At 40.5% G+C, this 25,680-nt stretch overlaps 1 protein-coding gene across 5 annotated transcripts in view; it reads right to left on the reverse strand.

Annotated features, from left to right (window-relative positions):
* Positions 1-25,680, reverse strand: part of Pi4KIIIalpha (phosphatidylinositol 4-kinase III alpha) — a 303,864-nt gene that overhangs the window by 216,386 nt on the left and 61,798 nt on the right. For all 5 annotated transcript variants that reach the window (XM_068355017.1, XM_068355020.1, XM_068355018.1 and 2 more), the window contains 2 exons: positions 10,970-11,231; positions 7,602-7,776 (listed from right to left, as the gene is read on the reverse strand). In XM_068355017.1, coding sequence (XP_068211118.1) covers positions 7,602-7,776; positions 10,970-11,231 — 437 coding nt within the window. The remainder of the gene's footprint in view (positions 1-7,601; positions 7,777-10,969; positions 11,232-25,680) is intronic.

The raw sequence follows: 25,680 nt of genomic DNA on the forward strand, positions 1-25,680 counted from the left end.
GGCAGCACTAAAATCAATTCAAACTTCTTGACCACAATCAAGGGATTTCAGTACAGCATTGGAGATTGTAAGAAGGGCATCACATGCTCCTTTACAAAAGCCAAATTGCAAACTAGGGAAACCTATTTAGACGTTTTGCCAAAAGGCATTAAAAAATTTTAGATATGGGAGTTATGGAAATTGGGCAGTAATCAGTTGGATTTGAGCTACCACAAACACATTTACATAATGAAGTAACATTACTATTGAAAAGAGATAAGGCGTTGGTCAGCAAGGATAGAGACAGTTGATAAAACATGGAGGTTTAAGAAGTAATAAGAAATAGCAAAAATATTTGAAAATTTTAAATCAAAATGAGGAAATAAGTACAGTATTCCTCAGTTTGGGACCTCTCCTACCCATCCCAAGACTTTAACAGGAAGATATTTTGTGTTGAAGATGAGTGACTTCGTCAAGATTTCTCTCAGTAACAGAGCATAAATAACAATTAATACTGCTTTATGGAATTCTATGGGCTTTTGAGCAAATGATGAGCAAATGATAAGTTTCCCAAATATCAAAGCCTCAATTGATATGGTCTAACTGTATTACATCTCATAAAACTTTTTTTTTTCTTTACTGTCAATAAAACAGTGTGGATGTTAACTTCTTGGTCTTGCATATAAGATATATTTGTGTAAATTAAAAGCAGAAGATATATACAAGTAATGTTGAAACATAAAATCACAAATTTTAAGTAATTTGTATCTTTCCTAACAGTACTTACCACAAACTACTTTCTTAGGAGTATCTGGGATCTCCTTCCCATCCGATCAGAGTTTTGTGTAGTTTACCCTAAACCCATTTTCTATGAGGGGTAACCTCAGGTGGAGTGATACGCGCCCTGAGGCTAACCCCGGGTCAGAGAGCATGCTTGCTCAGGTCTCGACCTCCAGTAAGTTCTTGGTAGCTAAGGTCTCTAAGAATACCAGGGGACACTCGGGGAAGGCAGGGTGGGCCATTACCCGAAAGTAGTTCGAGGTAAGTACTGTTAGGAAAAATACAAATTATTTAAAATTTGTGATTTGTTCCAACACGAAGTACTTACCTCTAACTACTTTTTTAGGAGACTTATAGTTTAGAAGGTGGGCGTGGCCCTAAAAAGTTCTTGAGACCGTGCTGAGGAATATCCAGAGACCTAGAAAGGAGGCTAGGTCGTGTTGACCCCATAGAAAATCGATCGAGAGGAAACTACACAAAAACTCATCTTAGTGTCTAAGAAACTCACCTGTGCAAGAAATCCTAGGGAACATGTCTTCCGCCGTTGAGGTACTTGTCTCCGGCTCAGGGCCCTCTCAGAGCCCACTTGAAGCGGAAAAAGGGGAAGAAAGTACAAGGGGGTTTAAGGAACGAACCTGTGTCTCTTGTGCTTGTTACCCGCGGTTATCACTGAGGCTATACCTTTAAACCGTTTGGAGAGCGGAAACGACGGTAACTATCAAGAACCCGTCTAGGGATTTTCTTGAATAGTCCTTCAAATAGTGAGCCGTGAAGGTAGACTGGTTGGCCCAGGAGCCTGCCCTTAGGATCTGGCCCACTGCCATATTCTTCTCGAAAGCCAATGTAGTACTAAGGCCTCTAATGTCAAGGGGCCTGGGCTTTCCTGGCATGGGGGATTCCTGCCTTACTGTAGGCCCTGATGATGACCTGCCGCAACCAGAAGGAGATGGTATTTTTCGAGACTGGTTTTTCACGAGGCATGTGGAAACTAAAAGGCTTTTGATCCCGGGCCGGAGTTTGGACTGTCCTCTCCAAGTATTTCCTCACAGCCCTGACGGGGCACAGGCGCAAATCCCTCGAATCGTCTGACCGGGGGATTGCCGGAATTGAGAAACCTTCAAACCTGGGGTCCCACACGGCAGGATTCTGGGTCTTAGCTACAAAGGAAGGGACGAACTTGAACGTGACTTGTCGCCAACCTTTCGAGTGAGCCACTTCGTAGGACAGACCATGCATCTCACCCACCCGTTTAGCTGAAGCTAATGCCAGCAAGAAAACTGTCTTGAGAGTGAGATCCCTGTCCACGATGTCTTTCAGGGGTTCGTACGGGGGCTCGGATAACATTTTCAGGACCCTTGCCACGTCCCATTGTGGCACCTTCACAGCTTGCGGGGGGCATGATTGCTCAAAACTTTTAATGAGCATTGAGATGTGTCTGGAGTTACCCAGGTCTATGCCTTTCAGGAGAAAAACTTGGCCCAGAGCAGCGCAGACTCCCTTGATGGCCAGGATGGACATGTTGACCACATCCCTGAGGTAAACTAAGAAGTCCGCTACCTGCGGGATGGAGGCCTTCAGGGGCCTGATGTCCCTAGCGGTGCACCATTTGGTAAAGGTGGCCCACTTAGCCTGGTAGACCGCTGCTGATGACCGTCTCAGGTAGCCCGACATCCTCGTTGCTGTACTCAACGAATAGCCCTCCCTCCTCAGGAGGCACTCGATAACCTCCATGCGTGAAGGCGAAGGGACAGAGGATTCTCGTGGAATCTTTGGAAGTGTGGTTGCCGCAGAAGGTCTGGCCTGTCCGGAAGGGGCCAGGGCGGCTGTTGTGCTAACTCCCTTAGGTCCACGAACCATTCTCTCTCCGGCCACCAGGGTGCTACCAAAGTCATCCACAGGTTGTTGACCCTTCTTACTCTGTTGAGGACCTGCCTGAGCATCCCGAAGGGGGGAAAAGCGTACACGTCAAGATTGTCCCAAGGATGTTGGAAGGCGTCCTCGAACGCCGCTTTTAGGTCTGGTACAGGAGAACAGAACAAAGGGAGTTGTGTGTTCAGCCTTGTTGCGAAGAGGTCCACCACCGGAGAACCCCATTTCTGAATGACGGTTCTGGCTACTTCCGGGTGCAGAGACCATTCGGACCCTACCACTTGCCCCATCCTGCTGAGGCCGTCGGCGAGGACGTTCCTTTTCCCTGGAATGAACCTTGCTGAGATTCTGATCTGCTCCACTTTGGCCCACTCCAGAAGTTCTAACGTGAGGACGCACAGCTCCCTCGACCTTAGGCCTCCCTGTTTCTTTATGTAAACTACTACCGTGGCGTTGTCGCACATCAGCGCCATGGTGTTTCACCGGAGTAGGTGTACGAACTCCTGGCACGCTCTTCGTACTGCCCTCATCTCTAGCACGTTTATGTGCTGGGTCTTCTCTAGGGCTGTCCAGTTCCCTCTTGCTGACTTCCCTAGGAGATGGGCACCCCACCCCTCCTTTGATGCGTCCATGAACAGGAGCATCTCCGGGGATCGGCTGCATAGGGCATCCCTTTGAGGGTGTTCGTCCTGCAGCTCCACCATTCTAGGACATGTTTCGTCTTCTGGAACACCGGGACCACTCTGTGGGGGGAGTCCGTTTGGTTCCAGCTTTCCTTCAGATTCCACTGGACCTCCCTGAGCTTTAGCCTGCCCTGGGGGACCAGTTTCTCTAATGACACAAGGTGGCCTACCAGCCTCTGCCAGTCCTTCGCTCTCCTGGGTTGGTCCGTCAGGAAGGGGCGGAGGACCTGGTCTAAGTTGTCCAGCCTTTCCGAGGAGGGGAAGGCTTTCACTAACCGGGAATCCCGAACCATTCCGAGGTAGGTCATCCTGGTGGAGGGTATCAGTTGGGACTTCTTTAGGTTGATGGTGATCCCCAGTACGTTGCAGAACCACAGCAACTTCGCGCCTTGCTCCTTCAGTACTTCCTCTGAGGCTGAAAGTAACGACCAGTCGTCTAGGTACCGAATCAGGCGAATGCCCTGTTCGTGTGCCCAGACTGAGACCGTCATGAAGACCCTCATGAAGACTTGGGGGGCAGTGGACAGCCCGAAGCAGAGGGTTTTGAACTGCAACGTTTGGGTACCCCATTTTACCCGTAGGTACTTCCTGCTGGAGGGATGAACCAGGATTTGGAAGTAAGCATCCTTGAGATCTACTGACATCATGAAGTCCCCTTCTCTCAAGGACGCCAAGACTGACTTCGGAGTGTCCATTTTGAAGTCGGTCTTGCAGATGAACTTGTTGAGGACTGAGAGGTCTAAGACTGGTCTCCACCCTCCTGTCACTTTCTCCACCAGGAAAAGCCTGCTGTAGAACCCCGGACCTGGGTCCTGGACAGGTTCCATTGCTCCTTTTGCCAACATCGCTGAGACCTCTCCCTGCAGAGCTGTCTTTTTCAAGGGGTCCTTGGGGGCTAGCCACTCCGCCTGCTGGTCTGGCATCAGAGGTGGAGGGTTCACTGGGAAGGGCAACCTGTACCCTTCCTTCAGTACTGTCACGGTCCACGGGTCTGCCCCGTGGTCTTCCCATGCTTGCCAAGAATGTTTGAGGCATCCCCCCACCTGAGGTTTCGGCAGGAGTAGGGGGCCTCCCTCCCTATCTTCTCCTTGAGGAGCGGCCTGAACGCCCTCTTCTGGACGCTGCAAATAATGGCCTATAAGCGGCTTGGGTCGAGGCTGATCCCCTGGGCTGCCTAGGAGAAGCCCGAGGAGGGCAAGGCACGTCGGCGGAGGACCTTCTGTACGCTGGCCTTCTGACCGAGTGGGGCCTGGGCTCGTACGGGTCCTTCAACTTTCTAACCCTCTCGACCGACTCCTCCGCTGCCTTCAGGGGAAAAATCGCGTCGTCCCACAGGGTCAGGATCCTCAGAGATCTTGCCTCTCTGTCCGGAAGCCTCCTAGTGATCTTGCTCAAGACCGTATCCCTCCTCCGCAGGACCCAGTTGGCGGCCAAAGCTAGCGACTGGTAGGAGAGGAATTTCAGGGCCTTACCTCCCGAACTGATAAGTTCCTTGAGTAAAGCCTGGGTTTCCGGTACCGTCAGATCGTAAGAGGACTGGACGCCCACCAGGGTGGAGGCCCACCAGTCCAGCCAAGAGGAGACGTTGACTAAGTCCTTCGAAATCTCCTCCACCATGACCGCCTCTGAAGGAGAGAAGCAGATCGGAGCCGTGGACGCCCTCTCTTCTGAGGCTCCCTGCCCCAACACAGAGAGTGCTGGCTCCAGTGCACAGGCACCTGCTCGCTGTCCCTCCGGGAGGTAAAACTTACTCTGGGACTTCACGCCCTGGAGCAGTTTGGAAGCGCTCTGGTTCTTGGGCGCCTCGGCGTGGTTGGCCACGATCCTGTCCACATGGGCTCTACCCAACTTAACATCCCTCGCTAAAGGAAGAGCCAAGGAGGGTCGCCGCTGGACCGGGGCGTCCACTATCCTATTGAGGCTGGAACGCCATGAATCTTCGGAGGAGGGCTCCGGCTCGTCCAGCCTGTGGTGGCTCCTGATGAGGCCTATCACCCTCCGATAGGCCGATACCTCCACTGCCGAACCCTCTCCATGGTCGTCGAGATCTTCCGAATGGCGCGCTGGCGCATGTGACGGGGGTACTCCCACGGAGGACCTCGCACGCAGGGGAGTCCTGGACCGACGCTCTCGCGGGGGTTCTCGCTCAAGGACGGGCATCGCTGTCGGGACGGGGGCCTCCGTCCTAGGTCCATCACCCCTTCCGGAGGTCCTCGTATCTGCGGGCCTGCCCGTCAAGGAGAGCCGTAGGTCGCGCTCATGACAAGCTAGGTGGGCTTTGGAGGTCAGGACTCAACTGCCAGACCGAAGGGGCGACTCTCTCCGCTGGGCGGATGGAGCCAGAACCTTCGCGGGCTTATGCCTGTCGACTGGAACCTGCCATGATGAATCCCTCCGTCGGTTGCCACTGCTGCCGGAAGAGTATCTATCCGGGGAGCGCGTCCTCGGACACCAACTTGAAGGGCCCGGCGCCGCAGCTAACTCCAGCAGCCTGTCGCGGTGAATCATCACCCACTCACCGTCTGGGGGGGCACTTTTCTTCCACTTCCTCTTAGGGGATCCTGGGCGCCGACTCTCGTGGAGCGACCTAGAGCGAGAGCGAGAGCGCGACACCTTCCTGCGGGACTTCTCCCTCCGTCTTCTGAGCTTCCTCAGCGCCTCGTCCTCCAAAGAGCAGGAAAGCTCCTCCACTGAGGAGACGAAGACTTGTAGGCCCACTTCGATGACCTCGCCTCCCGCGCTGGTGTAGGAGGATTCCTGCAACGCTCCGTGGAAGGCGACGCCTGTAGAAACACCTCCGGGAATATGGCCGACGGCACTGGGGGGGAGTGAGGAGGCTCTCCCGTGGGGGACCAGGTCCCGAAGTCTTCCTCCATCCTCATCGGTGACCTGAAGGGCATCTTGGGGGGAACCTACGCAGTGGGGTCCGACGGCGGGGAAAGCTCCTTCTTGACGTCGCCCTCGGCTGCCGAAGTGCCTGAAAAACACGCCCAAGAGGCTGGAGAAGAATTAGGTAAATTTTTCCCCCATATGGGGTCATCTAAGGAGACGTGACCTGCTGGCACCAGGACTCCGTCTCCCGAACACACTCCTGCCCCTCCCTCAGGCCCCTCACTCACCTGGAACGACGCCACAACTCCACTGTCCTGAAGGTCAGACTCTTGGGGAAGGGCCGCGGGCCTCTTCCCCGCAACGGACTTACCTTGTCCCCTACTCTGGGTAGGGGAGGTTGGAAGGGAAGCTCGGTCCGACGAGACGCCCGGCGAAGCAAGGGAGGAAGGGACGCTCAGCTTCTTAGGCAACTTCTTTGCCGCTGCCTTCTTTTTGGTGCTATACCGCAACCACTGCACCTCATTCCACGACTCGCACTCCGGACGCGTGGCGGAAGGGGAACAAACGCTGGCCCTGCACGAGGAACACAAGGAGTGCGGGTCAACTTCGGGCTTCGAGAGGAACGCTCCACACGATTTACCGGCCATAGGCCCAGGACAACGGCGGGGATGCTCCATGATGTAGGAGAAAGCACTACGAGACACAAGCACGCACAGGGAAAGCACAAAGAGAAAGCACAAGGGGACCACGTGGGTACCGCGTGAGACACAAAGGGGTCGGGGACACACAAAGTCACGCTGGAATTAGGAGAGCGGCGAGATGATATCGCGATGCGACCAGAGAACTTACTGGAGGTCGAGACCTGAGCAAGCATGCTCTCTGACCCGGGATTAGCCTCAGGGCGCGTATCACTCCGCCTGAGGTTACCCCTCATAGAAAATGGGTTTAGGGTAAACTACACAAAACTCTGGTCGGATGGGAAGGAGATCCCAGATACTCCTAAGAAAGTAGTTCGAGGTAAGTACTTCGTGTTGGAACAATCTATGATTATAACAACCATAATGCAATGGAACACTAAAATAATTACCTACAAAACAAGAGAGAGAGCTGTATGTGTATGCACGAGGAACAATAGATTTACCCTGAATTGTGCTTCTTTGTTAATATCTTTCTCTGGCGCTCAATTTTTTCTCTCACTACTTCTCAGTACATGGCAGGTGGCTGGCAGTATAGGAGTAAAAAAAAAAAAAAGAGGATCTTGACAGCATGAGAAAATTCCTATATTTTCACTTTCTTTCTGAGGTCACGGAGTTAAGCTTCAGAATAAATAGCATTTTACTATCTGAAGGTAAGAGTCATGTAAATAAAAGGCAATTGTAAAAAACTTGTCACTTTTAATGCAGCAATGTAAGTTGTGGCATAAAATATACTGGATATCTAAATTGAACAGTAAAATACCTGTAGGTGCTGCACTGGAAAGACCAATGTATGATCATATTCAGCAACCTGTGGTAAATTTGCTCCAAAACTTGATCCATACTTCTGGAAAAAGTATACTTTGGGATCATATGGCACTGATTGCTGAGATTGTAGTGATGGCCTCTTGTTTGGGCCTCCTGTGGGAACTCTTAATCTGGATAAAGAAGAAAATTGATATTAAATTTTGCTATTTTTTTACTCATCTGATGCTCATACTACTTCTCCAGAAGCTCATTTTATTGACGTTTATCTGAAAAATTTATCAAAATTGTTCTGTTTTCTTTCCTTCGAAAAGATACAAACCTGCAGTAAAGTAATGAGACAATCTGGCAGTTAATGGTAAGCAGCAAGCTAGAAATTACCGTTTTCAGTTTTGAAGGTTGCAAGAATTGCTTATTACTTGACATCAAAAGTCAGTGGGGAGGCAAGTTGGCATGCATATGAACATAAGGCGAGTATTGAAATAAAAAAAATTTGATTATTAAAATTCTGTTAATTTCAATGAACTTCCCCTGATTGTGGACTCTCACACATAATTCAATTTATAACCCTATAGGAATTCTAGACTTAATAGATCTAAGATTTAATGGGAAGATCTTATGAATCATTTCCTAATGTGTCTCCATAGGGTTTTCTAACAATATTTGGAATAAAGAAAAAGAAATCTATAACTTAATTTTATTCCAAAAATTAAAAGACTACAACAGCAGACTTTATAAGACCTAAAGGCCAATAATCTTGATAAGAGAGAAGATTTCTCATGATAATGTCCATCTAACACCAAATAGATACATTACAGAACTGTCTCAAAAATTCTTTACCAAAGAAACCCTTCTGCAAAATTTAAGAGATTTGGGCTTACTCATAATATCTCAGACCTTAATCCAACAAGAGTTGGATACAAACTTAGTGGGTTCTTAAGCCCAATACCTTCAACACGTAACCACAATGCCTTTTAGAAAAAGGATGAATTGACATTCTAATCTCGCCTAGTCAATTAGGAGACTTACCTGCAGTGTTCAGTTTGTTTAAAATATGCTGAACATCTCTTACTGAAAAATTACCACTATTCTTGGATTAATTACTTACAAATTTCTGATAGGGGGAAGTGAACAAGGGAATTGTCTTAAAACCAATTAGTTCTGAATGAAGGCAAAAAAAAAACCTACAAATATGCACTCTCAGAACCCCCTTAAAATCTTATGCAACATGCATGAAAAACTAACAACAACAGTAAAAAAATTAATAGCTACAGTAACAAAAATTAATATCCAGACCAGGAATAAGGAATTTAATAGACTGCAAATTTTTATCCATCATTTCCTAAGGATAGGCTGATTACTGAAAAACTTTAGACTTTTCAATAAGCCTATTATTTTATGCAGTTGAAAAATAAACAGACCAAATTTGTTTCAAAAGTAAATTTACAATTATGAATCACGCCTAAAATCTAGACGAGTTGTATATAGATTGCTGTTCGATTTATAAGGGAAACATTCCTAAAGATTCAAAGTTGAACCTACTTTACTATACAGTACTAATAGTTTAAATAGGTCATATCTGTTTTGACACTTACTGTTTTTAGAATGATATATTGTTAATTTATTCTCATCATTTACTTATTTCCTTTCCTCACTGGGCTATTTTTCCCTGTTGGAGCCCTTGGGCTTAAGCATCTTGCTTTTCCAACTAGGGTTGTAGCTTGGCTAGTAATAATAATAATAATAATAATAATAATAATAATAATAATAATAATAATAATAATACGATGGCTGTTAGAAAAGCGTCCGACCTTATTTTTTCTTTTCCAGCATGTGATGGATTTGAATCAAGCGCGCTTGCACGAATCAACCTTGAAACTTTGTGTGCATGCGTGTATTTTTTCACGCTTGTTGGTAGCGTCAATTGTTGACAAGCAGCATTTGAGTGAGGTAGTGTGTAGTGATCGCGTCGGTTTTTCATTTCAAGAAAAATGACATGACGACTGGAGCAGCTCTACTCCATCAAATTGTCGTCGCACTTCATTCAGACTTTTTTGGCAAATAAATCAGACCCCTGTGGTTCCGCAGGCTCCTTACTCTCCTAATATGGTTCCTTGCGACTTCTGGCTCTTCCCTAAACTCAAGAGACCATTGAAAGGAACATGATTTCAGACAAGAGAGGACAATATGGCTGCTACGACAGCCTAACTAAATTCCATTTTGAAAGAGGCTTTCTCGGCATGCTTCCAACAATGGCGGCACCGGGAGGAGAAGTGTGTGGAGTTGCAAGACTACTTTGAGGGTGATTAGGTTTCCAACGCTCCAGGGATGCAATTTTTCATTCCCCGCCCAAAGGTCGGATACTTTTCTAACAGCCCTCGTATGTAAAACCACTTGCCAGTCCTGAAATGTAGACCTAATTACTAGCCACTTATATATGTTATAATACCTAAAAGTAAATGTTTAATAGCAGATATATGAATACCAAATTAAATTGAGATACGAAATTCTTTCCAAAATGATACTTTATAGGGAAATTCTTTTCCTTTAAGCACACAAAAATGTTAAAAATATCTAGTTAGCTAGTCCTAGTTATTGATATATTCTTAGACTGACCGTCATAAAAATCAAACAACTATTGTATTTAATATAAAATAAAGGCAAACTGTCTTTTACGACACAGAGGACAATCAATACCCACTAGTCAGGCTGTAGTCTATCCCATATGGGGAAGAAGTGGGGCAGTCTTTCCCTACTGGAATTCAATACTAAGAACCACCATATTGTTTTACTGTGTTTACTCTCCGGTGCCATAAACACTAACTTGGAACATTCTACTCACAACGGTTACTTGAAACCAAGTGCTTTCCCTATGCAAAAAGGCTAATCAAATGAGTAGATATTTAATTAAAATGTAATAAAAACTCATCACAATCTCGAATGGGAGATCTACATCTTGACAAGAGCTGCGAGGGAGAAAACTGAAGAATTGGTAACTACTAATGTGCTACTTACCATTAACTGCTAGATTGTCTCATTACCTTACTGGGGATTGTATTTTTTAAAGGAAAGAAAATGGGAAAATGTTTGATAAATTTTGGGGGTAAATGTAGAAAAAATGAGCATATGGAGAAGCAATATAAACATTAGGGGAGGTTCATAAAAATTAAAAGCATCATTAAAGTTTTAAGGAATAAATATTTCCCATGGATGATAATCAACAATACTTTTAAACTTCTGCAGAAACTTTAAAACTTATTTTCAGTATTCAATAAAGGAGCTTTATTCTATCTATGGCAACTATGCTGAATAAAATCATGACAAAATATGAGAGCTCAGAAATAATATTTCTAAATAAACACTTACCCAATATCCCTATCACTGTCCACACTTACAAGAGATACGACATCTAAGTTGGAAGGCAGAGTAGCAGAGAGAGACCTGGGTATTATTGGTCTAAAAGTGCTGAAACTCTTTTTCTTCGACATTTGTGGAGCTTCTGAAATTACTGGCAAAGGGATGGTGGTCGGGGGGAATATGCGTAGGAAAAGGGGATCCCCCGAGGTAGAACGTCCGAGAGCTCTAGCAAGGCCCAGCAAGACTGGTACTGTTCCACGGCATATGGCAACTGGTATAAAGAGGTGAGTTAATGATCTGTTTCTTATATATCTGATAAAATCTCAGTTTACAGATAATATAAAAATAAAATTCAATGGTGAAGACAAAAGGAACAAACTGTAAAATGCTTTCCTATTTACAGTATTCCCTGCAAGGATTACCAGTAGATAGAATAAACAGTCAAACAAACGAACAAGATAATACTCTATTTAAGGGGTGCGACTCAGTCAAATTAAAACATCATTATCTTGGTTACTTCAAACTCCTACTACTTTTTTGTTTCTCGATCAATCTATTTCATTCAAAATCCATTTGAAAGAGAATTCTATGCTATAAAAGTTATAAATGGTATTTTTTTTAGCTTTCTTAATTATCTTATGTATTATTTTATCAATGTATATTATTCACTTTAAAGGATGACTATTTTTCATTTGGACGTTTTTCATTTTTTTGAAAGTGAATGTACAGATCATAGACTAAAAAATTCCGTATTTTTTCATGTTTGAATAACAAAACTATCAATATTCAAGAAAGTAGTAGCAAATTTTCTGTAAAAATTTCATCTTTTGAGAAATTGGGTTTCTAACTTTTTCATTCTAGAGATTGGTTGATTATACTTCAGTATGCATAATTATGGGCTTTTAGCAGTAATTTTCCTCATCACTGAGGATCATAAGGACATATTCATCAGAATTAAAGGTTCTTTACAAAGGACAGATGAGCCTCTTCCCTGAAATCCAGAAATATATATGCTACATGAACCAAATGCCCACACCAGTAAGATGTTGCTAGCATAATATAGTCTCGGCTAGTTACTTTCTGTAAAAAAAAAATTACACTTCATTGTCTCCGACACTTTATGCATCTTTCAGCATAATCATAACATAAGAATTCTAAATACATAAATAACCAGACACAGATATACAGCTTCAAAGTTTTTTTTATGGAGATCGGTTGAATATACTTCAGTATGCACAAGTATGGACTTTTAGCAATAATTTCCCTCAATACTTGCGATCATCATGACCAGACGAGTAAGACGGTGCTATCTTTGTGTCTTTCAGCATAACCATTACATATGAATTATAAATATATAAACTAGCAGACAGAGATATGATGAATATAACTTTGACAAACACACAGCAAACATTATTTACAACACTATCAAAAGAAGAAGGAAATTATATTATCTTTCTGTGTTAATCAAAGAACATTGTGCTCTTAAAGTTTATGAGACTAGCATAAATATCTTTCCTTAAAATTCTAGAAAAAACTAAATAAATAGGTACCATGGTCAGAAAAGAGCTGCATAAGGGACAGGATGTGCTTGCGTAAATATAAGAAAAGGATGTTTTAGCCATTAAAAGAAAAAATTTTTTTTATTGAAAATATTATTAGGAACATGAACTAAAAACATTCTCCTAGCCAAAAAAGCCAATAATCTGAACTAACAAAATTCCAAGCAGAGGTCATGAGCCGCACCCCTTAACATACCTTGTGCAGCTCAACAACAGCAAAGTTATTACAGTACAACATGATATCAAAGGTGCATTTTTCAAAAACTATGCTTCAAAAAAGCTAATGGTAATAAGTATTTACGGTATCCAAGCTATACAGTATAGGCAATAAAATAGCAAAAAAAAAAAGAAATAAAGCAAGACAAAAAGTATTTTGAGAAAAAAGATAATATACATATATTAAAAAAATAATACAGTACAGTATATGCAAATTACAGATTACATTAGAAAATCGACAAAAGAGTTAAAGTATAGCCCAACTCTACAGTTAAAAGAAACTTATCATCACCAAAATATAAAAAATATAAAAAGTAATTTATTTTTTTGCTGGCTGTACAAATATGAGTACTTTAAAATAAGGAATGTCTTCAACACAGCTGAAATGGTAGTTAAAGACAGGTGGCCATCATATCTTATCACGCCAATGTCTAACCCACAGGAGGGTGTTGTCGTTTTGGCTCTCTGAGGTCTTGATCTAAGCAATGAGGGGCCAGTGGGCACCCCTGTAGGATGTGTGCGGCTAATCCCTATTTGTGGCGGTTATCTCCAGTTTTGCTAACTTTTACCCTTGGTCTGTTTAAGGTTACCCAGTCCTTCCATCGGTCACATTCCTGCCACTTATCTAGCCTGTATGCAGTAGCACTAAATTGACAGATGGCCATCCGATGAGGCGCAGCCCAGCCCAAACAAAGAACTACCCAGCAGAATAACCCTCACCCAGAAGAACTGGAAAGCCCTCAACAGAGCAAGGGTAAAATTGGGCAAAACTGGAGATAACTGCCGCAAATGGGGATTAGCCACCAACACTGAATGCTCAAGTGGGGCAACACCACAAATAATGGAACACATCCTACAAAGTGGTGAGTGCAGGCAAGTTTCCCAGCCCACTTCCCTGGCAAAGACTCTTCAACTCAGGACTGAGTGGGGTGGTTGAGTGGGGAGGTTCAACTTTAAAAGCTGCAGATTTAGTTAGCTTGGAAAAATACAAATGGCTTTCAGAATTTGTCTTTTTGTTCCAATTTGTCAACAAACCTTCTATCCTTTAAAATAGGGGAAATCACTTATTGGTGGGAAAGAAGTTCCCATATAAATGAACTGGTTGATTCTTTTTCTTCCCTGGATTATGCGTCTCCATGGTCCCGTAGAGGAGAGAGGGAGATGACTCCAGCAACCTCTTATCAAGGATAAGTAGGCTGATAGGCCCTAACTAGCACAGTCAACTCTAGGTCTTTGTGGGTTCTACCTTTGCAGATTTAATATTTGCAATACAGAGAACCGTATAATCTATTAAATAAAAATCACATATTTGCAATAAGTACTTTCACGGCCTAACGATTTCAAATGGACCCCGCTCCATTCCACCTGGCCTGTTTCATGTCAATTTCCTCTCCACCCAGCACTTGTCCTCACTCTTGCTTCGTGTATCCTCACATGTGCATCTCCTGCTTCATTTTTACATATTTTACCCCACGTTTGCCATGCCTTTGTTTCAATATCATGGCCCTCAAGAAAGGTGCTTCAACTTCTGATGGTTCTGCTAAAAGGCAAAGGAAGGTCATGATGCTTGAGGAGAAGGTTAAAGTCCTTGATAAGTGCAAGGAAGAGATGAAATACGCAACAGTATAAAGACTATTTGGCATTAACAAGAGTACTGTGAGGTACACAGAGAAGGTTGCACCTAAGTTTTGTGCTGCCGTGGCTGCTAGAGTCCCATGCAGTGCAAAGGAAGTGTTCAAGGTGAGAGAAAAGGGCATTATTAAGATGGAGAATGCCAATTTCATGTGGATCAAGGGTCAGCATCATAAAGGGATTGCCATCCGTTCACTCCCTTTCTGGAAAAAAGCCAAGTCTATAGTCCGCCATTTCATGGAGGATGATCCTCAGCCATCAACCATCTAAGATGCCGCAACCCCGCAGAATAATTTTCAATCCAGCAAAGGCTGGTTTGATAAGTTTTAGTGAAGTTTTCACCTCAGGAAAGTGAAAATTACAAAGTAGATAGTAGATTGGCCAGGGCACCAGCCACCCGTTGAGATACTACAGCTAGAGAGTTATGGGGTCTTTTGACTGACCAGGCAGTACTACATTTGATCCTTCTCTCTGGTTACGGTTCATTTTCCCTTTACCTACACACAGACACAGCGAATAGACTGGCCTATTCTTTACTTATTCTCCTCTGTCTTCAAACACCTAACAATACTGAGATTACCAAACAATTCTTCTTCACCCAAGGGGTTACTGCACTGTAATTGTTCAGTAGCCACTTTCCTCTTGTTAAAGGTAGAAGAGACTCTTTAGATATGGTCAGCAGTTATTCTAGGAGAAGGTCACTCCAAAACCACTGTTCTCTAGTCTTAGGTAGTGCCATAGCCTCTGTACCATAGTCTTCCACTGTCTTGGGTTAGAGTTCTCTTGCTTGAGGGTAGACTTGAGCACGTTGTTCTGTTTTGTTTCTCTTCCTCTTGTTTTGTTAAAGTTTTTATTGTTTATATAGGAAATATTTAAAAATAATGTTACTCTAATTAAACATTTTATTTTTCCTTTATTCCTTTCCTCACTGGGCAATTTTCCCTGTTGGAGCCCCTGGGATTATAGCATCTTGCTTTTCCAACTAGGGTTGTAGCTTAGCAAGTAATAATGATAATACTAATGAGGCAGCAGCAAGTTTTCCGGACAAGCTTCAAAACCTCATCATGGAGAAGGGGTACAAGATAGAACAAGTCTCGAATTCGGGCGTATGTGTCTGTTGGAGAAGAAATTCAGAGCTTTCTGCTAATAGTCCAAATGTTCAAGATATAAATTCTGTTTGCTAACAAGTGCATGAATTCTATGGTCTCTATTGAAATTTATATATCTTTAATATAAAATGCTGGTATAATCTAACAATTTCATCTAAAGCTGTTTTGAGACAGGTGAAAAAAAAATCTGGAAACTGTTCTGACCTTTAAGAATCTACCAAAAGCTACCTGATAGGTGGCATCTTACAAATCCAGCAGTGAAAACATTAATGCACTCCTCTTGTTTACCATTTTGTTAGATTTGTTGTGACATCCCTCTACATTGGATCCCTTTTTCTGTTTATGGCTCATTTTTCCTTTCCCTACACATACACCTAATAGTCTGGCCTATTCTTTCCACATTCTCCTCTTTTTCATACATCTGACAACACTGAGATTACCAAACAAATCTTCTTTGTCCAAGGGATTAAGTACTGCACTGTAATCTTTTAGTGGCTACTTTCCACTTGGCAAGAGTAAAAGAGACTCTTCATCTATTGTAAGCAGCTCTTCTAGAAGGACACTCAAAAATCAAACCATTGTTTTCTAGTCTTAGGTAGTGCTATAGCCTCTGCACCATGGTCTTCCACTGTCTTGGGTTAGAGTTCTCTTGCTTTAAGGTACACTCAAGCTCACTATTCTATCATTTCTATTCCTTTTGTTATCTTTTAAAATTTTTATAATTTACATATGAAAGATTTATACTAATATTGTTACTCTTCTTAAAATATTTCATTTTAATTGTTCATTACTTATAGTTTACCTATCTTCTTATTTCCTTTCCTCACTGGGCTATTCTCCCTGCTGAAGCCCTTGGGCTTATAGCATCCTGCTTTTCCAACTAGGGTTGTAGTTTATCAAGTAATAATAATAATGAGATGAAACTGGTGACTTTACGGACATTTATATTTTAAATTCTTATGGTCTGTAGTTACTGTAGTTTACGTAATTAATTTGATTAAACATTTTCTGTATCGTAGAGACATGTGCCCGCAGAATATATTATACGAAATGCAGTTTTGCCAATTATAATTAGTTTTTGGTACCTTCAGTACCTTTACATACTGTACTGTATTTGATTTATTATCTAAATTTTTGCATTTTCAAAATACAGTACATTCTCTTAACATAAATGTTAACTAGCATACATACTTTTTCTTAAATTTACGTAGAGAGTAGAGGTCCCCTTTTTGTTTTGTTTCTTGTTGTTGTCGGCTACCCCCCAAAATTGGGGGAAGTGCCTTTGGTATATGTATGTACAATTGTAGCAATTTAATTTACATACTGTATTCACAAAATAATTTACTGTAATTTAATTAAATATGATTTTTTTATTTCTTGACACGCTTGCTTTGAAAGATGCTAAGGAGGAGCACCGTGCTCTTGGTTCTAAGGCAGCAAAGGACAGTTAGGCTAACGGTGTAAATTTTTTCCTATTTTTCTAATTTACGTGTAAAGTGAAATTAACTTTATTTTCTTTATTGATTAATTCAATTTTGGGTTTATTTTCTATTATTTATCATGTTATTCTATCTTCCCTGGGTGTACGTAGATTACGTGTGGTAACACCGCCAGCCACCTTATTAACTTCAACTTTCTTTGTAAGTCGGCAAGGCCCTGTGCACTTTAGCATTACAACATGAATTTGGTGCCTGTCTACTGGATGCACTAGAAGGCATGGACAACAAAGTATCTCTCCTTGAGCTGGTTTCAGTACTGCTTCTTGCCGGAGGTGAAGGACTACCTCGAGAGTAAGGACATGGAGTTTAAGGTGCTCCTCACCCTTGACAATGCTCCCAAACATTCATTCTCACTAACATTCAAGTGGTGATCTTTCCTCCTAACAACATTACCCTCATCCAGCTTATGGATCAGGGGGTAACCAAGAATTTCAAGGGCTACAACAGCCAATAAGTGATTGCACGACTCCAAGTAGCCAACGATAATGACCCTAACCTGAACGTGATGCAGTATTGAAAGACGTTCACGATTGCAGACTGTCTGTCTGTTGTCAATGAGTCTTTCCCCAATGTCAAGTCTGAGAACGTGAATGTCTGTTGGAAACGTATATGGCCAGGGTATGTTAAGGACTTTGGCGGCTTCAGTCCTGATAAAGCGTTCCAAGAGACACTAAGAAGATCATGACTTTGGCGAAGACAGCCAAAGTCGAAGGCTTCACTGAAGTGGCTGACAACAAAATCTTGGAATTGCTAGAAGGTCATGATGAGGACCTGGCTGAATTAGTCCGTTCAGCAAGTGAGGAAGAGGAGGAGACCAATGAACCTGATTAGGAAAATGAAGCCATCACTCTCGAGAAGTTGACAGAGATTTCACGGTTGGTGGAAGAGTTGAAAGAAAGGGCGTACAACATGGATCATGGATCATACACTCGGGCACACTATTCTATCTTATTTCTCTTCGTCTTGTTTTGTTAAAGTTTTCGTAGTTTATATAGGTGATATTTACTTTAATGTTACTGTTCTTAGAATATTTTATTTTTCCTCGTTTCCTTTCCTCAATGGGCTATTTTCCCTGTTGGAGCCCCTGGGCTTATAGCATTCTGCTTTTCCAACTAGGGTTGTAGCTTAGCAATTGATAATAATAATAATAAGGGATCTATCACAAAAAGCGTATGCTGTTCTGTATAAAACTCTCTTTATACCATATCTCTTAACTCACAGCTTTACAATGCTTGGAACAGCATTTCCATACATAGGAAATTATTTCCTTTACACTTCAGTTTTATGAAGAGTAAAGTATTACTGTATCTAATTTTCTTACGTTTATTCATTACTATTATAGCGTTGATTATGCTTCAGCGTAAATACTGTAGTGTGTGTAAAAACTAACTCATAAAAAACTAAAACACATGAATCCTGACTGGTTTCATCTAGAAAATGTCTTGAAAAATAAACAGAACCAGTCAGGATTCAAATAAGGTTTTTAGTTTTTCTAGTTTTTTTTTTTTTTTTGTCTGAGCATCAGATTCCTGTGAGTTTTACCCATACAGTATACAGTCAGCCCTCCTTATTCACTGGGATTAGATAATAGAGACAGCCACGAAGATAAAAAATCAATGAATGCTTGTTGCCTTAGGGTGGGTCAACTTATAACCAACCAAGTCACTGACCATTGCCTACACGCGGTCTTCACAGATTCGATCATTTGCAATACAGAGAACCATATAACCTAGTAAATAAAAATCACACATTCACAATAAGTACTCTCGTGGCCTGACACTTTAAAACCGACCACATTCCTTTGCACCCCGCCTACTTTGCGCCACTTTCCTCTACGCCCAGTTCAACATCCCAAATCTTGCCGACTCGACCTCACTCTTGCTTCATGTATCATTGCGTATGCGTCGCTTGCTTCATTCTTACGTTCTTTGCCTCAGTTTTGCCTTGGCTTTGTTTCAAAATCATGGCCCTCAAGAGAGATGCTTCGACTTAAGAAGATTCTGCTAAATGGCAGAGGAGGGTCAAGACGCTTGAGGAGAAGGTAAAAGTCCTTGATAAATGCAAGGAATGGATCAAGTATGCATCAATAGGAAGACTTTTTGGTGTTAACAAGAGTACTGAGTGGTACATAAAGAAGAAAACAGCTAAGATTTGTGCTGTCGTGGCTGCTAGTAACTCCGCAGTGCAAAGGTTGTATTCAAGGTGAGGGAAAAGGGCATGATCAAGATGTAGAATGCCCTTTTTTTTGTGGATCAAGGACCAGCATTGTAAGGGAACTGCCATCAACTCGCTCACCATCTGGGAAAAAGCCAAGTCTCTACTTTGGGATTTCACGGGGGATCATCCTCAGCCATCCAGCAACAAAGAAATCATAACCCTGCAGATGACTTTCCAAGCCAGCAAAGGCTGGTTTCATAAGTTTAAACAACTTTTTGGCCCGAAAGATGTGAAAATTACTGGGGAGTCAGCCTCTCCGGACCATGAGTCTCATCAAGAACAAAATCCCAACCTGTCAGAGGAGATCTCATCCTGAGACATCCCCCTGGAATCAACTGGATCAACAATACTAGAATTCTGAGAAGAGACCTCCATAAGGAGGTAGGCTTTTCCGATGACAGAAATTCTTCCGACAATCTCAGAAGCTTGTCTATAAGACTCTGAGAAGAAGCCCTCAAAATCCTGGAGTCTAAGGAGATTCCCAGATAAATGGAGATCTGGGACGGGATCAAGGAAGATCTCCTCAAATTTACAAGAATCGCCAACTCTTGACACAGCCAGGACTAGATCCGGAGGCAGTCCTATAGGAAGGATGCATGAACTAACCAATTGTCCAGGTAAGGCAGCATTCAAATTTCTGGATGGTGAAGGATAACCAAGACAAGACCCATTACTCAAGAAAAAACTTTAGGAGCTGTGGAGGGGCCAACGCAAAAGGTCTTGAATTGAAAAACCGATGACGTGGTGAAACACAGAAAATATCTGTTCTTTGGATGAATAGGTACCTAGAGATAGGCATCCTCCGGATCAATCGAGACCATCCAGTCCCCCTAACAGATTGATGAAAGGATGGACTGGACCATCTCCATCTTGAAAGGGATCTTCGCCACTAAGTTGTTCACCGAGAGACCGATTACGGGAAGCCAAGCCCCTGAAGCCTTTAAGATCACAAATATCTTTAAATGAAATCCCGGAGCAAGACCCGCTCACTCGATGGACGCTCTTCTTCACAAGAGTCAACAACTCCTTCTCCAAAGGCATAATTGTCAAAGCTGAATGGACAATTGGAGAAGGGAGCTTTGGAAGTAAACAGGACACAGATGAGGTAGCGAGTTCTATCTCTGAAAACCCTCACCTCCACAAATAGATAGGAGCAGAAAGCCTTTTAGAATGAAACTTACTCTTAGCTCTATCTGAACTCCAAACTGGCCTACCTCATTTACAGGCAAAACTACAAGCTTGAGAAGACAAAGTTCTACACTATAACAACTCGTTAAGCATGATGCAATCTGGAGGCGTCGACTGGCTGGTGGGTGGGTATTGTCATAACTACAGTAATTGTTGATGGTTGATATCAACCAGATTAAAAGCAAAAGTACAAATTTGTTTTAATGAAGCACAATTATCTTATTAAAAATCATGACTTTTCAGCATGCTAAATTTTGTGTTAAAACTACAGTAATAAGTCAGCTGACAAAATTTAATTCCATGTGTTAAGTCTCAGCCTACAGTATTTTGTATACAGTACAGTACTGTAAATATACTATTAGTAGTTCTTTTCAATGAATATATGAATATTTATCCTACTGCAAATTAAAAAATCAAGATAAAAAAATGACTAAAACCACTCTCTCTTTTACAGTAAGTCGTTACATAACACGTACGTAAATCAAAAACCTCCCTTTACGGTAAATCTTAATCTATCATAAATTTATTTTCCCCTCTTTCATCGTTTTTATCTAATTTTAATGACATCTTATTATTTCCTTTTAATAATATTTGATTCCTTCCTGCATAAGAAATTACAAGCATTCAGGTTTAAATAACTAGAATGAAAAATACTTTGCCGTTCATAATATTTTAGGTGTTTATTAGACAAATGTACTGCGTAATATTCTTACCCTAACTGCGACATACGTTCTATTTTTAGCTACCTCCCTCAAAATTGACATAGATTTGTTGTTTTACAAAGATATATCTTTCCTCTATTTCTATTACAATATTTCATAACAAAGAAAGTTCAACTTTCTTATTTAAAAAGAAATCTCTTTAAACATAGCACAAGATAAGAATATGAAATGTGTTCCACTATAATTTTCATTCTTCTTTAACTTGTAAAAAAATTCTTCGCAGTTGGAATAAAAAAAAAAAAAGGTTTGGGAGCCGATTGATTTATGAGCTAACTGAACTGGGAAAGGAAACCTCATTTCCTGTTTTATCCGCGGTGCTTAAGCTAACAAATCAAAATATGAGTTTATTAAGTGAACATATTTCATATCATGTGATGGCAATTCTAAAAAGCTTTCTTTAAAAAAAAGGTGCAAATTTTTTCGTTTACAAATAAGGAAGCTATCGATTATCATAAATTCTATTTATTTTCCTTACTTTTCTTAACTGAAATAACATTCTTCTAATAGACAATTATTCAAGCAGACAATAATTCAATAAAAATAATCCATTTCAAAATTTTTACCTTTTGAGAGAGAGAGAGAGAGAGAGAGAGAGAGAGAGAGAGAGAGAGAGAGAGAGAGAGAGACTTTTATATTATGAATCAAATATCACTTAAAACATATTTGTATAAACCTCTTCTAATCTTTTTCATAATCAGAATTACTATGCAAAGGGTTTATAACAAACAGTTATGTGTAATCATTTCTAATTACTGCATTGTGTATGGATGGAAATGGCACGAAGAATGCCGGGTGCAAAAGAGTGCACCCGGTTTGAAAACGTAGAGCTGAGAGCAACAACACACACCTGTGAATTCACGAACTTTTATATACATACTGTAGGTTATACAGTTCTCTGTACCATGAAAAACCAAACCGTCAATAACAAGGGTCTACTGTATACAGTACACTAATATGCAATTTGCTTATATGAGCTATGAAATGTAACCCTCTAATAATTATTTGGTAACTTGATGTGGCAGGTTGTAAATCTACAGTTACTCTTTAGATACAGTATTACTAATAGAGATCAAATTACCTGAACTAAATTATTAATCCAATACTAATTCAACAATACCCAGAGATCAATTAAGAGTTGGTTTTGAGGAATATGTGTTTCCTTTACCAACAAAAGCAACTAAAAGATCATATAATATCACATAAATTTACATTATTACTTATTACCGTATACATATACAACATGTAATAAAATCCTGTTTTTTATTGTAGATGTATTAATAAAACAAACATGATTTAAAAAGAACATACACATACTGAACCCCATTAAAATGAGTTTCTCTAAATAACTCGGAGATTCAAACGCTCCCTTATTCCTACGGAGTGCCCTCTCAGATCTACTTCACTTAGTCAATATATATTCTAAAACAAAATTGAAGCAATTTATCAGTGTATTTTAAGTTTGCATGTACAACAGTGTTATTAGGATTTGCATTAAATGTAAACTAATAAAAATCAATGTCAACCAAAAAATAAACAGTACAATACATTAAAATGAAGGACACTGGTAGACTCAAATAGAAAAAGACTAATAGATTATACAGGAAAAAGTCTTCAGGAAAACTTGGAGACACATCTAAGTCTCTTGGATATATGCTAAATTTTAGTCTTGAAACTTCTATAAAATTCTTAATTGGACAAAAATATATACGGTATGTAGATTTGTAAACTAAAGATCTGACAAAAAATAACAAAATTTAAATATGAAGCCCAATGCCATTATTCCTGCCCCTGCAAAGAACATTTGGTGATTTCTTTATGAGGAATAGTTTAATTACTGTACACAGTTTCTTCCAAAAAGTATCCCAGTGCCTTTCTATAGTTTGCAGAGGAAAAGAAAGCAAAACTTACAAAGACCAACTACTCAATACAATCTAAAATGTATACAATATCTCTAAATATAAATTCAATTAAATTAATGGAAACTAACAAATCAAATATAAATTACTTTACTCAATAATTTGATGCACCATAAATAAATAAAGCCATAGCTTTGTTAATTCTACAATACAGTATATGAACTTAGCAAGAAAGCAAAAAATAAGGAGTTTTGGCAAAGAAAAACCCTATTTTTTGAGAAGTGTTGTATAGTCCCCAAAAACTTTCCTGTTAAGGCTAAGACAGGGAATCCAATACAACACAACACACCTAATAAATATTTTTTTACCTGCCATAAGGCCAGTGGATCAACATACAAAGCATGGACCCAAGTGTGTATAAAGGATATCCTCAGGTTTAGGCTCTAAGAAACCCCTCAAAACCACTTCAATGCATAACTTTTTTTGCTAACAGATGACATATCACCAAAAAAAGAACCGATACCATATGAACACTGGAGACAATGCTTACCCTGACACTTGTTTCTTGCTCGGCAACCTCCACCCACCACACCTGAGACTGCCTCTTAAGAACTGTTAAGGGTTGTCTTGTATGTGTCATCAGTAACACTTCTTTGGATGAGAACTGGAGAGATATCTTAGGGGATGGTTACATAATACTTCATTGCGATTCAGTGAAGGCATTAAAGTCCTCAAATTCCATTTCATCAAAAGGAATATCAATTCATTCGGGGTAAGGTTCCCAGGGATGGATATACATATATATATATATATATATATATATATATATATATATATATATATATATATATATATATATATATATATATATATATATACTGTATATATATATATATATATATATATATATATATATATATATATATATATATATATATATATATATATATATATATATGTATATATATATATATATATATATGTATATATATATATATATATATATATATATATATATATATATATATATATATATATATATATATATACACACACTGTATATATATATATATATATATATATATATATATATATATATATATATATATATATATATATATATGTATATATATACACATATAGACATATACTGTAAATATAAATATATATATATATAAATATATATATATATATATATATATATATATATATATATATATACAGTGGAACCTCTACATATGATCTCAATTCGTTCCAGGACATAGATCATATGTTAAAACGATCGTATGTTGGAGCAAATATTCCCATAAGAATACACTGTAATTTGTATAATTTGTTCTACAGCCCAAAAACCTATGATAACTCCTTAATAAATTACTACACATAATTACACATAGCAATAATACAATTACATTATATAACAGAGATGTAAAAAATAATAGCTATAAAGAAATAGATTAAAAAGGGGTTTTTATTGTCACTTTACCTTAGAGACCGGCCAACGAAGGCGTAGGCTTTGCTACGCAGGAGGAGATAGACGGTCGGCGAGGAGGTAGAGATGGTGACTGCGATAAAGTACTGTAACTCACTCGAACTTACACTATGTGAACTTTAACCTAATTTAGCTTATTTATTTTTATTCAATTATTATATTTTATATTTTTTTTATTTCCTTTTTTTCTTTTTGATTTTTAATTTTCATCACTTTCACTCAATTCAATCTTAGTTTTATTTGCTTCACTTTCTCTTCATCACGATCACTAGACGGCTTCGTAGATTTTTTAAGGAAACTATCGAGAGAAAGTTGCTTGGTACGGCTTTTCAGAGTTTTTCTGAAATGGGTTAAGCAGACATCATCGAATTGCGAAACTACACGGCAAACCTGAAGTTTCTGTGGGTGATACTTATCAATGAAGTCAACTACATGTTGATGACGTGCTAACATCTCTTTTATTGCAGCCGAAATTAAGATGTGCTCTACCTCCTCGATCTCCTTCGACTCGTTCAAATGCGCTTGGAACTCATCATTCTGTATGGCATGCAGCTCCTTGAGTTCCTCCGTGGTGAACTCTTCATGATGCTCCTCGACGAGTTTGGTGATGACATCTTCATCGACCTCAAGACCCATGGACTTGCTATGGGATACAATCTCTTCTATGTCTTCCTCTATGGCAAGCACAGGTTCAGGTTTGGGGCCAAAACCTTCAATATATCTTGGAGAAACAGCATCAGGCCAAAGCTTCTTCCAACCTGAATTCAGTGTCTGTCGAGTTACTCCCTCCCAAGCCTGATCTATGATCTTCAAGCAGTGCACGATATTGAAATGGCTCCTAAAAAATTCGCGCAAAATTAAGTTGGTGCTTTGTGTGACATTAAAGCACTGCTTAAATAAGTGCTTGGAGTAGAGCTTCTTAGAATTAGAGATGACTTGCTGGTCCATGGGCTGGAGGAGAGGGGTGATGTTCGGTGGAAGATACAGCACTCTGATAAACTTGAACTGGCCGATGATATCATCAAGTACTGGGGGGTGAGCGGGAGCATTATCCAAGCAAAGCAAGCACTTCAAAGGTAAATTCCTCTCCTGAAGTTACTTCTTGACAGCAGGGCCAAAAATCACAAATTTTAAGTAATTTGTATTTTTCCTAACAGTACTTACCTCGAACTACTTTCTTAGGAGTATCTGGGATCTCCTCCCAACCGACCAAAGTTTTGTGTAGTTTAC

Source organism: Palaemon carinicauda, chromosome 31 (genome assembly GCF_036898095.1).
Source record: "Palaemon carinicauda isolate YSFRI2023 chromosome 31, ASM3689809v2, whole genome shotgun sequence".
NCBI classification, from domain to species: domain Eukaryota; kingdom Metazoa; phylum Arthropoda; class Malacostraca; order Decapoda; family Palaemonidae; genus Palaemon; species Palaemon carinicauda.